At 32.8% G+C, this 13,728-nt stretch overlaps 1 protein-coding gene across 1 annotated transcript in view; it reads left to right on the top strand.

Annotated features, from left to right (window-relative positions):
- LOC129216967 (collagen alpha-2(IV) chain-like) overlaps positions 1-13,242 on the top strand; it is a 242,234-nt gene extending 228,992 nt beyond the window's left edge. The window contains exons 60-63 of the mRNA XM_054851193.1: positions 967-1,179; positions 1,752-1,957; positions 10,709-10,795; positions 11,538-13,242. Of these exons, the coding sequence (XP_054707168.1) occupies positions 967-1,179; positions 1,752-1,957; positions 10,709-10,795; positions 11,538-11,828 (797 nt within the window). The 3' untranslated portion in view covers positions 11,829-13,242. The remainder of the gene's footprint in view (positions 1-966; positions 1,180-1,751; positions 1,958-10,708; positions 10,796-11,537) is intronic.
- The last annotated feature ends 486 nt before the right edge of the window (positions 13,243-13,728 follow it).

Below are 13,728 nucleotides of genomic sequence, written 5' to 3'. Positions count from 1 at the left end.
TCAAAAGTTAACTTCAAATCAATTTTTAAAACAAAACAACTTTGAAATATTGAAAAAAATTCAAAATTTAAAGAATTTTTCAACAGCTTGATTTACACTAAAGAGTATGAAATAAAATAAGTATTTAATTTCTTGATTATAATGCTGAAAAATGACAGTTCATCTTAATATACTTATATTTACGTTAATGCTAAATCAGTCAAGAAAATAAGTAATTGATTTCTTGATTATAATGCTCAAAAATTTCAGTTCATCTTAATATATTTATATTTATGTTAATGCTAAAGCAGCCAGTAAAGTTTAAATTAAAAGTTTGATAGAAGATATAGTCAGTATAGTAAAAGCTGTTCGTACTAAGCAATATACCGTCTGTTTCTTCTATCAAATTTTCACTTTAAACTTTACTGGCTGCTTTAGCATTAAAGTAAATATAAATATATTAAGATGAAGTGAAATTTTTGAGCATTATAATCAAGAAATCAATTACTTATTTTCTTGACTGATTTAGCATTAACGTAAATATAAGTATATTAAGATGAACTGTAATTTTTGAGCATTATAATCAAGAAATTACATATTTATTTAATTTCATACTTTTTAGTGCGAATCAAGCTGATGAAAGTCTTAAGATTTTAATTTTTTAAAAATATTTTATTTACTCTTATTTTCATAGATGTCTAAAATTTTATTAAAAAATTTTTACAGCACTTTTGCCTGAATTATTTTTTTTTTGTGTCTTAAATACATGTTTTTATGCAAAACCTTAATTCAAGCAAAGTAATCAAAAACTGTTGTTGTGGAAAATGGTGTGAAGTTCAAATAAATAGCAATAATTTATAGTATTGAAGTAAAAGTTTTGAGTTCGAATTTATTTATTATAATCTGAACTGTCAATGGAAAAATAAAATGCAAAGTATCGAATGCATTAATTTTTTGAGTATTTAAAAGTTAAATTAAATTTTATAGGATTAGAAGGCTTGGACGGTATTCGTGGTGCTCCTGGTGAACCTGGACTTCCAGGATTGCCTGGGAAACAAGCGCCCTCTCGTGGTTATTTCTTCACAAGGCACAGCCAGACAACAAATATACCAGAATGTCCTTTTAATGCACCTCCAATGTGGACTGGATATTCATTGTTGTATTTGCAAGGCAATGAAAGAGCTCATGGACAAGATTTAGGTAACTATTTGTTATTCACCCATGACTAATAATGTTGCTTAGTTAATATCTACTTCATATGTTTAAATCATTTGATATTTTAAACAATGTATTTTCATTTTGCTTTAAGTGTTATTTTATGTCACTCATCAGGAATACCCTTGGATTTTAAGGAAACTTTAAAAATGTGTATTTCATTTCCCCATATTGAAAGTGTCAAATTTCTGTTTTAAAATCAAATAGGTGTTACAACCAATTAATTACTGAATGATTTTGTACTAATTGATAAATTGTTTGATAACACAAGCATATGGATAAAATCACCCAGCATGGATATTTACTGTTAAGAAAAATAATTTTAATTTTAGTGTTTTAGTTCATAAATGAGCATAATTATTGTTTAATAGATTATTTAAATCATCAAGCTCTGGATGAAAGGTTTTTTAAATCTTTATAATCTCGATTTCCTCCTGTGCTTGTTATTTAATGTGCAAAAGATGGTATCTGTTAGTTGAAAATTTTGCTATAATGATTTCAAGCTCTATTTTTATGTAACGACTGGTAATGTGCTTTTTGCATATTTATTTTTGTAGGCACTCCTGGCAGTTGCTTGAAGAGGTTCAGTACAATGCCATTCATGTTCTGCAACCTAAACAACGTATGCAATTTAGCTTCAAGGAATGATTTCAGCTATTGGTTAAGTACACCTGAACCGATGTCTATGATGATGACTCCAATTGTTGGCCAAGACATTGCCAAGTACATTAGTCGCTGTGCTGTTTGCGAAACACCAACACAGGTATTGGTTTCACTTTCTTCCCGTTACTGAATCAAAGCTGTTTTGGGAGATATCTCTATATTTTAATACCTGTAGTTAATTTTTTTAATCTTTTTTTATTTTCATGCATTTTGAAGAATTTTAATAATAACATTTTGATGTTCTTAATTAGATTTTATTAACATTACTTTAGAGTATTGATTAAGAAAAGTTTAAAATCGCAAGAAAAATGACTTTTTACACGAAAATACTTTCCAACAACAATTTGCTCCTAGAACAAAAAAAAAAACAGTCTTACTTTTACAAGTTTATTTTTAAGTGAAGAAAAATATGGTTTATATATCATAGAATCAGCAAGAAAGAAACCGATCAAAGAACTCTTTTAATTAAAATTTGCATAGATCAATGCCAGCTAATTACCATCTTTCGAGCACTGAAGAATTCTTTCTGATTATATTCATTACTAGTGATACCCGCACGGCTTTGCCCGTAATAGAAAAATCAAAAGGTCTTTTGGTTCGCCTGTATATTTACAAATAATGTATGGTGAATTTTCTCGCCAGTTGGCTTGTACCCAGCTTACTGTTCCACGTTATGATAATTTCGTATCTCGCCAATTGGCTTGTGCCCATGTTACGGTTCCATGTTATGATAATTTCATAATTTACTCGTCCATCTTATGATATTTTTTTTCTTAAAATATATATATTTGGAATAGAAAAAGAACCACATCGAATTTTCGAAAAATCGCTTCGAGGTGCACACCTCCATGCTGCAAACTAACTTTGTGCCAAATTTCATGAGAATCGGCCGAACGATTTAGGCGCTATGAGCGTCAGAGGCATCCTACAGACATCCAGACATCCTCCGGACAGAGAGACTTTCAGCTTTATTATTAGTAAAGATTACTACAGCTGAGTAGTTATGATCTTTCTCTTCTCCAGCTGCTGTAGTCAGGTTTAACTCTTTCTGCCCCGAGAGCAACCATTTTGAAAGCATCTAGGGTCCCAGCCACATGGCCGAGTTTCTTGTTTTATGCTTTTCCTCTGTTCCTTTGTCCACTCTTAGTGCACTGCTGAGTTGCTAATCCGGTGAATACATTCCTACTCTTTTTATCCTCCCATCAAGTAGTGACAGGTGTTCTTTCCACATGGACATGGGCGTCGCGGCCCGGGGGGTCCAAGGGGTCCGGACCCCCCCAATATTTGAGGACCGGACCCCTCAATATTTGAAAATCGGACCCCTTCGATAATTGTCAAAATGAAATTCATTATTTTGGGGAAAATATTTTTGCTTTGAAGACTTTAAACAGTAGCATAATACAAAATTTACCATGTTTAATTCATATCAAATAAAACGAAATGAACATCGAAAAAAAAATTAACTAAAAAAAAAACAAAATAGGTGATGTTTATAGTGAATGGAAAGTCGGAAAGTATATAGGGGTAAACAACGGGACAACTTTGAGATACTGAAACTCCCCCCCCCCTACGACTCTCGTGCTAAGTCAACAGAAGTCAGACGGGGTTCTGAGTTTCTTCCCCTTTCTTTCTTATCTCGTTTCTCGGCGCTTCCAGGTTTCTGTTTCGAGTTTTGCAGTGTTTGTTTCTCCGATTCGATTCAATTTATGGCGACCCCGACGTTACCCAAACAAAATGAGACACCAGACCTCTTTGGCGGTTTTTTTGCAGCTGGCAACAACACCCTAGCCAAAGGATGCACAAAAATTTAGAAGACCACTTAGCTGGTCAAAGGTTATGTTTGGGGTAGAAAGGGAAAGGAGACGTGTCATGTGTTTGACATTATTCAACACGTGGCTTCAAATACCTTACCGAAGCGCGGTTTCTCAAATGCGTTTGCGGCATCTCAAATTTGACTAAAAAAGCGTTACGTTACAGAAAAAAAAGAGGAGGAGTCTAAAAATTAATGTGCAATTTCAAAAGCAAATCGTAAGCCAGCATAACGATCGATACTGTGATGTCACTTCCGACAGACCAACGAAAAAAGAAGCGCAAGATCTCCAGAAAAAAAAAAAGACAGAAATAAAAGGAGCTTTCCTATTGGGAAACGTTCCGACAAAAATAAAGATAATTTCATGTGGTCTGTTGGTCTCCTTGAGAGTAGGTGACCTGAAGAGCGCTCCTATTTGGTAAAAATACTTTTTTTTACATATTCGATTACGGCTATGTAGAGGTGGCTTGAAACGGGAAAATGTAGCAAACCTTCTACATCAAATGAACCTGAGGCAATTTTTAACTACTGAATCATCATCAACATCAACGGAACCGTCTTCAAAAAGTCAAAAGGTCGTGATAGGTAAGTACCATTCTGTTTAGTGTAATACATGCAGGGGCTGGCTCCCCGATTTTATACTATTCAGATGGGGTTACTTCTCGATTTTCCGGATGAAATTCCTAATTACCCACATCACTACATCTAATGAGAATATCTTATTAATGCAATAATTCACAAAAAACTACTCGAAATTTGAAGACTCGTCAGACAAAATTTTCTGGGAAAGGAAAGTTTATGAAAGTTTACAGTGACCTCCTATAGAGTAGCCCCTGAATGCCTGCTAATCAGGTATGCTTTACAGTCAATATTTTGACATTATGAGTCCTATCGGAGCTAATGCGTTCAACTTTCTCTTTTTTTTTAATGTTTCATCTTTTATAAATTTTAATGGAATAAAAAATACTCCTTTTACTTATTAAAGCTTAACAGAAAATTATCCATTAATAAACCTGCTTTACTGATCAAATTTTATTGAAATAACCATTTTAAAACTTATTGTCACGTGTCAGAAAAAAGCAGTTCATTTCTCTATCTATTTTCCATCGTCCGCTGATCAGAATTCAATTATACCAAATGCTGTTTGTTCTCTGTGTAGGCCAGTACTTTTCAATCTGTGGGGTGTGCCTCTTAAGGCAGGCCTGTCACTTAAAGAGGATCAGGAGGGGCACTTTCCCTGCTGTCTTTGAGAAATCAAAAATTATTGTATTTACATGGGCATGATTTTTGCTGTTTTTTTTTTTTTGGTTTCATATGCATTGAGTGCATGGAGGATTCAACAAAAAAGCAAAATTTTGGTGCATTTGTTACGAAAAATCTGAAAAAATTAAGAAAATACTTTAAAAGGTTGCATTATTAAAATATGATATCATGAGAGCTTAATTATTTGTGTCTTATTTTATTTTTGTAGTTGTGTTTTTCATAGCACCGTAAATGTCATAACGGTGAATTATATACTTTAATTTTTGAATTAAAAGACATCAAATTAAACTCCTTCGAATCCAACTTGTGCCAAGAAGTTAGAGCTGCAGGGTTTATCACTATGTATTATAAAAAATTTAATTATACAGTTGTCGCGGCTTATATGAGTCACATTTTGTTCTAAACAACTTTGATTCCATAAAGCAGCTGATTCAATAAAGCTGGATTTCGTTTTTGATGATTTCATTCATTAAGAACGGTTAATTAAATTGTCCACTGTTTCAAAATGTTGAAAATTTGGTGCGGCTACTCTTGGTGTGCCGCCCTTCGTCTTGTAAAGCTGAAAGAAGCTTCAGTGCGCTAAGAAAGGTGAAGTTGTATCTAAGGTCGACTATGACACAAAAGCGGTTGAATCATGTTGCTTTATGTTACGTTCACGAAAACATCTTGGACGAAATTGATCTTCAAAAAAAAAAAAAAAAAAATAGCACGGATATTCGTATCCCATGTGCAGTCTAGAAAAAATGTATTTTTTTTCTTATTGTGTAATATGTAAATCGATATATATATATATATATATATATATATATATATACATATATATATATATATATATATATATATATATATATATATATATATATATATACACAAATCTTTCTTAATGCAACTTGAAAATGTCAGAGTCAGAATGGTCCCCCCCAATAAATTTCAGCTGATGACGCCAATGCACATGGAACCCACGTACGACCGTTCCACGTAGAGAAAATTCCTGCAGCGGTTTCCCTAATACCAGGAGTAGCATGCATTATATTTAAAATATGAAATTTACTTTTTTGGTTATTGAGAATTTAACATATTAAAACAAATATTTTTTAAAGGCCTTTCTTACACATAAAATGTCTAAGACAGAGTTACGTCAGACATAAAGGAAAAAGGAAAAACGCAAATAATAATAATAAGATTAAAAGCAGGGGTGGATACAGAAAACGTTTGTGGTGGGGGCATTGAAGAGTAACAGTAAAAAGTGACTCCTCATACAATGTTTCATATCAAAGTTTTTACAAAGTTCTTTTAATAGTTTCTAGGCTTCCGAATGTGAATTACATATTTTACGGAAGAAAAAAAATAATATGATAAATTGCATTGCGATATAATCTTCTTTTACACTGTCTCCAATGAAATTCCTATAGGAAACAATAGTGACTTTATTCTGGGGTATGCTATGCGTTTTTTAAAACAATAGTTTAAAGAATTGTGTTTGTGCTATTTAAAAATCGATTGATAAATATTCAATGGAATAGTTAAAGTAATATGAGGAACCCATGTCCCCCCCCCCCCCCCAAAGTCCGCTATTGATAAAAAGATGACAATCAAACTCAAAAACTTTTTTTTTGCCTACATTTTCAGAGACCGTTTCTTATGGAAAGTCTCGAAAAATCAGCAACCCTCATGCTCTAGATTCTTTGTCAACTTTTTTTCTTGAGACAAAAGTTAGTCAAAATACTATTTATAAACGATATATTTTTTGTCTGAATAAAATCCACTAGTTAGGATTCCCAATGAAATGTTTTGAAATGTAAATGTCCAGCGTTATATGGGCATATTGAGCAATGTCTCTCTCCACCCCTAGTAGGATAATGACTTCAAAAATTTGGAAACAAGGAAGAACGTGCAAGGCCCGATTAACCTCTGAAGTAAAATGAAGCTCAATCTCATACCTCCCCATTCCCCCTCCCCTCGCTTTGGGTTAGGAGAATTTTCACAAATTCTATATATACTAGCTGTGTCGCCCGACTCTGCACGGTCTACCTCGAAAATGAAAGTTATGTCAAGTGACGCGTGTTCAACAATCAGGCTTGAACAAAAAAAAAAAAAAAAATCAGTAAAATTTTGCGGTAGATTGCGGAAAAATAACCAAAAAGGAAATATTTTAAATTCTCCAATTTTAGGAAAAGCCTCAAGACTAAAGTCAAAATTTTATTTGTTCATATTCGAGGAAAAAATGGCAACAGATATTTTTTCTCAATGATTTTCTTCACGCCTCAAATTTTAATAAAAGCATTGTTACGGAAAGTTGAGATGGAGCACTGAATAATAATTTGAATGGAGGAAAGCCTACAAAAAATAGGGGATTTATGTCGAAATCTAAGTAGCATAATTAATAGTTTTTAATTGATATCTCCGATAATTATTAACGGAGGATTATGTTGAATAGCGAAACGTAAAGACGGGAAAATTACGAGTCCATCGATATCTGGTTTGATGGTCAGTTTACTGGCGTTTGGGAGAAGTAACTTGGACATACATAGATACATACGCTCAGTTTTTAATTATATAAGATTGAAACAAAAGTCACTAAAGCTACAGATATTTTTCAATAGAGGCCCAGCAGAACTCGTATTGAATTTTAGTCTCTCTTCTCCTCATCGACATTAGATATCTATGCCTTGCAATTCAACGGATAGTTGTTGAATCGGATTTATCATATTCTCCAGACACTTCAGTGCATTAATTAAATGTTACAACAGTGCATTGTAAAAAAGTTGGGCTAAATCATGGAAAACTGCATTTTCTATCACCCAGACAGTATTTTTTGACAGAACCGTCCCCAGCTTCAAGCATGCATTTAAAAGCAGACATTGAAATTAAAATAAGTTTTTCAGTAATTTTTAGCCCCCCCCCCCCCCCCTACTCCCGAAAATACTGTGGAGAAACTCGAAACTTCCCAACCCTTTTTAATAATCAGGCACTGTCAACATGTTGGAAAAAGACAAAAATAATTTTCATTGCACAAAAAATATTTTAAAAAGTTTAAGTTCATTTAATTCTAACATTTATTGCATAAATGTATTTTTAGTTATTTATTTGGGGTATTTTTCACGGAGGTAAACCTTACTGTCAGGTTTTCTGTATACATCTAAATCGAAATATAAGAATGTGTTTCAACTAATTCCGTGTGTGTTTCTTTCTTTTCTCAACTCTATTAAAAAATGTATATTTTGTCAAAATACTTATTGCTTTGCTTCATAAAAGTAAGTCAGTTACCCGTAGCATTGTCCATACATTAAGAAATATCTTTATATATATATATTGTGTGTGTGTGTGTGTGTTTGTATTCGTGCGTGTGTTAGATGGGACTGCTTATAACTTTTTTTCTGTCAATTTCTCTAGTTTAGTTGGAATGGCTCAGATTAAAGGGATATGATATACATCATCATTGTTTCATCATCATAGCCATTCACTAAATTATATTTTTAAATTCATTAAGAAACAGCTTTTGCATAAGCTAATTTTACAAAGTCCGCACTCCTAAGAGCTTTGGACTGGATGGCCTAATTCGGTTTTTCTGTTGCTTTTACGACATTTGATGCATGTTCTTTTCCTTCCTTCAATTTTTGCTCTTTTGTGGTCATGTTCATAAAAGCCTTCAGTCACTGTTGCAGCTCGTTTTCGAGAGGAAAAATCTTTCACAAGTTGTTCAATTAACTTCATTTTAAAATCTCGTAGTGTTAGTGGACGTTGTGAAGGAGGGAAATTTGTCACAGACATGATAATAAATGCATTTACAATAGTTGTGTCCAGTAAAAACCGAAACAGGTAGTACCACCATTTGATGGATTTTCTAGCAATTGTGTAATATTTCCTTTTCTGATCTGCAACATCCACTCCACCCATAAAACAGTTGTACAGCTTGAATGGCTCAGGACATGAAATTTCATTCGTCTCACTTCCCTTACGTCTCTTTACTTTGTTTATGTTATAATCAACATTAGTAGAGAGCATACCCATTTGTTTTTTGTCCATCCAGATAGTGCAGAACATTTTCGTTTCTTCGTTACATTGGAACACAGCACTTTGCCCTTGTTCTTCCAATTGAATTTTTTTTGCTTCGATGGGAATTTTTTTATGGTTCTTGATAATTGTTCCACAAGCATACAATCCCTTTTTCAGTAAATCCCGAAACAAATCAACGCTGGTGAAATAACGATCAAAATAGATGGTGTGGTACTTCTCTTTCAGTGCCGTACTTAAATTGACCACTACATCATATCCCAGTCCATTGTTCGTTCGCGGCACATCATCATTTTTTCCTCCGTATATGTTGTCCCGTTCCAAGTTATACGCATATCCCAGGTAAGAAGTGCAAAGCATCCAAATTTTAATTCCTCTTTTTGCTGGTTTTAGGGGCATGTATTGAACTATTCCCAGTTGTCCTTTGTATTTGATGAGTGCTTCATCAATTGACATTTCTTTATAGGGGTTGAAATGAGCCTGAAAATGTTTTCTCAATTTTGAAAGCAATGGTTCCAGTTTTTGAAAAAAACGAAAACCTTCTTTTCCTTTCTCAATTTCTTCTGATCATTTCGAAAGATGAAAATATTGGAGAATTTTAAAAAAGCGATTCCTTGGCATAATTTGCTTAATCAAGTCATGGCCTAAAATGCGATTTGATGCTCAATAATCTCGAAGTTTGTTCATTTTGACTAAACTCATTATGAGCAACACTGAAATAAATGGCCACATTTCCTTTATGTCTTCTACTGGTTTCCAGTTGTTGTCTGGTTTTCCCCTTCTGTCGGCAGTGAATTCAGCGTAATTGTTCGTGTTAATACGAACGTTTTCCATCATTGCATCAGTAAACAACAATTTAAAATAATTGATTTCTTCAGATCCGACTTCTAAAGAATGCTTCGGCCCTGGATCTCCCCGAAAACTTCTGCGGTCATTTTCTCTATATCCAGCACTACACCAGGTTAACTCCCCATCATCTTCTTCAACTAAAGATGTTTCCTCTTCTGATTCACTTTCTGAATCAACCTCAACTGCTGGACAAACAATCGAGACATCGTTTTCCGCAAATTCCTCACTATCAATATCTGAGTTATCAGAATCAGAATTAAAGAGAATTGCATCAATTTCTTCCTGCGTCAATACCTTTCTCCTCCTATATGCCATTTCAAAATAATCATAAATCTAGAAAATTAGCAGAAAAAATGCGACTTCTTCTCCAAGCAAGAATAGATCCACTGAGAATTTCAAGTTGAAGTGAAAATGCGAAGCAACTCCACACATTCCTTTCTCAATTGTCCCTCATGTCACTTGTCTCTTCCTAATCTTGTGCACCACGCCCCGAGCTCACGCTTGGTTGCTCTGAAGGGGGTGGGAAATTTTCTGGGCTGCATTGGGCTATTGTGGGAGCCAAAGCATTCGGGCGTTTACGGATACTACGGGGCAGAAAGAGTTAAAATCCATATGTTTTCTACTTGTCCATCTCCCATTTCTTCTTTTCCATGAAGGCAGATGTCATCATTGACATCGGCCTTGAACTCGGTTGTTCACTATTCCAGGCTGATGAATCCGCAACTAATACAAAACTGCAGTCTCTAGATATGATAACCACACTGTCAATATATTGCATGTAAATATTTCGCTGCATTGGTGACGGAACTTCACTATATGTTGTGTGTTATACAAAAACACACTGTTTATAAAATAAATGTATATTTTTATCTTCACTATGTGCAATGCTTTTTACTGTGATACATTTGTTTTCAGGTAATTGCTGTTCACAGCCAAACAATTGATATTCCTGATTGTCCTGAAGGGTGGCAAGGGCTGTGGATAGGATACAGTTTCCTAATGGTAAGTTAACTTTCAAAGTTTTATTACATGTTGAAACTTTTAACTAGAGTTGTAGAGTTTGGAAATGAAATTAAATATGCATAATTTTTAGAAAAATACTTTGTGTATCCGCAAATTTTCCAAAAATTACAAAATCTGTAATTTTGCTTGAAGACTGGCCAACAGTTTTTCTAGAAAGAAAAAGCACAAACATAACAATTACAATAAGGTACATATAAGTTTTCAACCTGCATTATATTGCTCATAAGTTTGTGTAAAAAACTAGATTTTTAGTAAATAAATAAAACAATTATGTTTGATGTTTTAAACTAAGTGAAAAATTAATTAACTAATTGCAGCAATATTTTCTTCATTCATTTTTTACTGTACGCAATCATTTAAACAGTATGATAATGTTAAAACATTTTGCGCTAATACTAAGGTTAAAAAAACTTTCACACCAGTGTGTTAATGAAAGTCATGTCTGATTCAGTTTAGGGGTCCCAAAAGTTGTTTTTTTGTATTTTTTAACCTAGCTTCAGCCAACACAGGCTAAAGTTAAGGATAATTCAAGAATCAAAAAATTTGTTGGCATGTCATTTCCAAAAATTGGAAAAAAATGTGATAAGTTTATTGTGTGCTTCATGATGTTGTGTCACTTCCAGACAAAACAACTTTAGCAAAAAATAATTGACTCTTCTCTCATCATTTCTGTTCATGTACTTGTGAGATTTTCTGATGCACTTCTTTTGTTATCTTACAGAACACAGACTCGGGTGCCGAAGGCATCGGACAACCACTTGCATCCCCGGGATCGTGTCTGGAGGATTTCCGGCCTCTGCCGTTCATCGAGTGCCATGGACATGGAAGATGTAACTACTTCACAACTGCTCAAAGCTTCTGGTTGGCCACTTTGAATAGGCCGGACTCGTTTGGTGTACCAAGTCCTGAAACCCTGAAGGCAGGTGACTTACGTAGAAAGATTTCTCGTTGCCAAGTGTGTATGAGAAAACATTCACGTGTTCTTGATTTACGAGAGCGTGTGGCTAAATAAAATCCTTGAGATTATTTTTATAGACTGTGCCAAAAAGGGGTGTAAAACATGAATTATGTGCTTACTACTAAACTATATGCATGTTTTGGCAATTTATTTAAAATGAACTGCTCAGTTTGTGTCTTGAATCTCATGTGCCATAAATATTTTTCACTGCCATAAATGGTTAAATTTTGCTTTGTAGTCATTTTAACCTTTTTGCTTTTATTTCTTCTAATTTATATCTTACTGTGATAAACTTTTTTGTTTTAAATAATTTGGGCCTAACTCAAATTAGTAGTTTCAATTAATATCAAAAATGGTATGAAGCACTTGAATAATTTTTATCTTTTTCTTCAGATGACAATTGTATTTCATTGTACCTGTATGCTTTCATGAAATGAAATGATTTTCTTTCTCTGTTCCCTAGAATAAAAGGATTTCTTTTTTAAAAAATCAATTTAATAAATGCATTATGATTATACTCTGATTTGAAATGTTGGCAATTTAGTGTTATGAATGATGATAAAGAAAACAAGTGTTTATAAGACAAACATTTCATCGATATTTGAAAAGGTCTGACAAGTTTAATAGCAGCACGAAAACGTCTTTAATTAAATTTTAAAATTGTCTTTGTTGGATGCAACTCTTAGTTTTTAAGACCTTAAATTGCATTAAGATTTTTTTTTTTTTTTTTGATGAATATATTTTTAATGTTAATTATTTCAAGATTTTCATATTCATGACATTAAATCTGTTTACATTTTATTTATTTATTTATTTTGTATAGTTAAAAAAAATCCCTCATAACAAAAAAAGTGCTTAAAACTAATTTTTATAATTGTTAAAGAGAAATAAATAAATAATAAAACACTAATATTTTCAAATTGAACCACAAATTTATTGCCCTAATTTTATCAAACCATATCTTGTCTAATGCTTGCAATTCTATACCTTTTAACCTTTTATTAATATGAAACTCGATTTTCACTCATGGTACTTTAAAAGCTACTGAATTACTTATTGAAATTTTTATGAAAGTTTCATTCATTTCTGAACGTTCTTTACTTTGTTACAGTCAACTTTATGCTGTTGTTACTATTTAATTCTCAATGTATATTTAACATGAGATGCATAATGCAATGCAAACAAAATTTTTATATCTGTTGAAGTAAGTCAACTTGTTAAAATTACATACAGTTTGAATTGTGCTTAGTATTTTTCTACATTATTTATTCAAGCAAAAATTTGTTTGAATGTTTCAAGAATTTTCTCATGACATTTTTAAATACAAATGCCTAAATTGTGAATCTCTTGGCAATAAATTGGATCTGATATTTTTTCCATTTGTTATCTCTAAACCTGTTATGCTGTATGATATGTATGCTGATACAATAAAAATACTGCCAATTGTTTTGTACACAACTTGATTTTGGGGTAAAGTGTTGATATTTTGATTTTTCAATCGATAACTATGAATATGAATGCATTTTTTAAAAGTAGCTATGTACTACATGGCTGCTATTTATCATAGGAACATTTTGGCTTTTAAGTCGCAGAATTTGGAACTGTCTAAATTGACTTTGGAAGAAGCGGGATATTACTATGTACAAGCCAAAATATTTTAATTTCACCCACATGTATAAAAAAACAATGTTTTGTTTTAAAGAATAACTCACAAAAGCAAGCTTAGATGAGTATTTTATTCTCTAAATGAACATGGTTTTGCCGTGGGTATGCTAAGTAGTGTTTTGTTGTTTTAAAATTTTGCAGTGCCAAAATATGTTGCGAATAATGCCGTTAATTCACTTCAAAGTGAAATTATTTCAAAGTAAAGTTTACCTGTATCTGTCATGTTGATTGTCATAACTAGTGTTTTTACTTTATTATAATGAAAAAGTACCAGCCGTTATAGGGTTGG

The sequence above is a fragment of the Uloborus diversus genome, chromosome 1 (assembly GCF_026930045.1).
Source record: "Uloborus diversus isolate 005 chromosome 1, Udiv.v.3.1, whole genome shotgun sequence".
Taxonomy (NCBI): domain Eukaryota; kingdom Metazoa; phylum Arthropoda; class Arachnida; order Araneae; family Uloboridae; genus Uloborus; species Uloborus diversus.
Note: the sequence above shows the minus strand (reverse complement) of the source record. Positions and strands in the feature narration are given on the sequence as shown.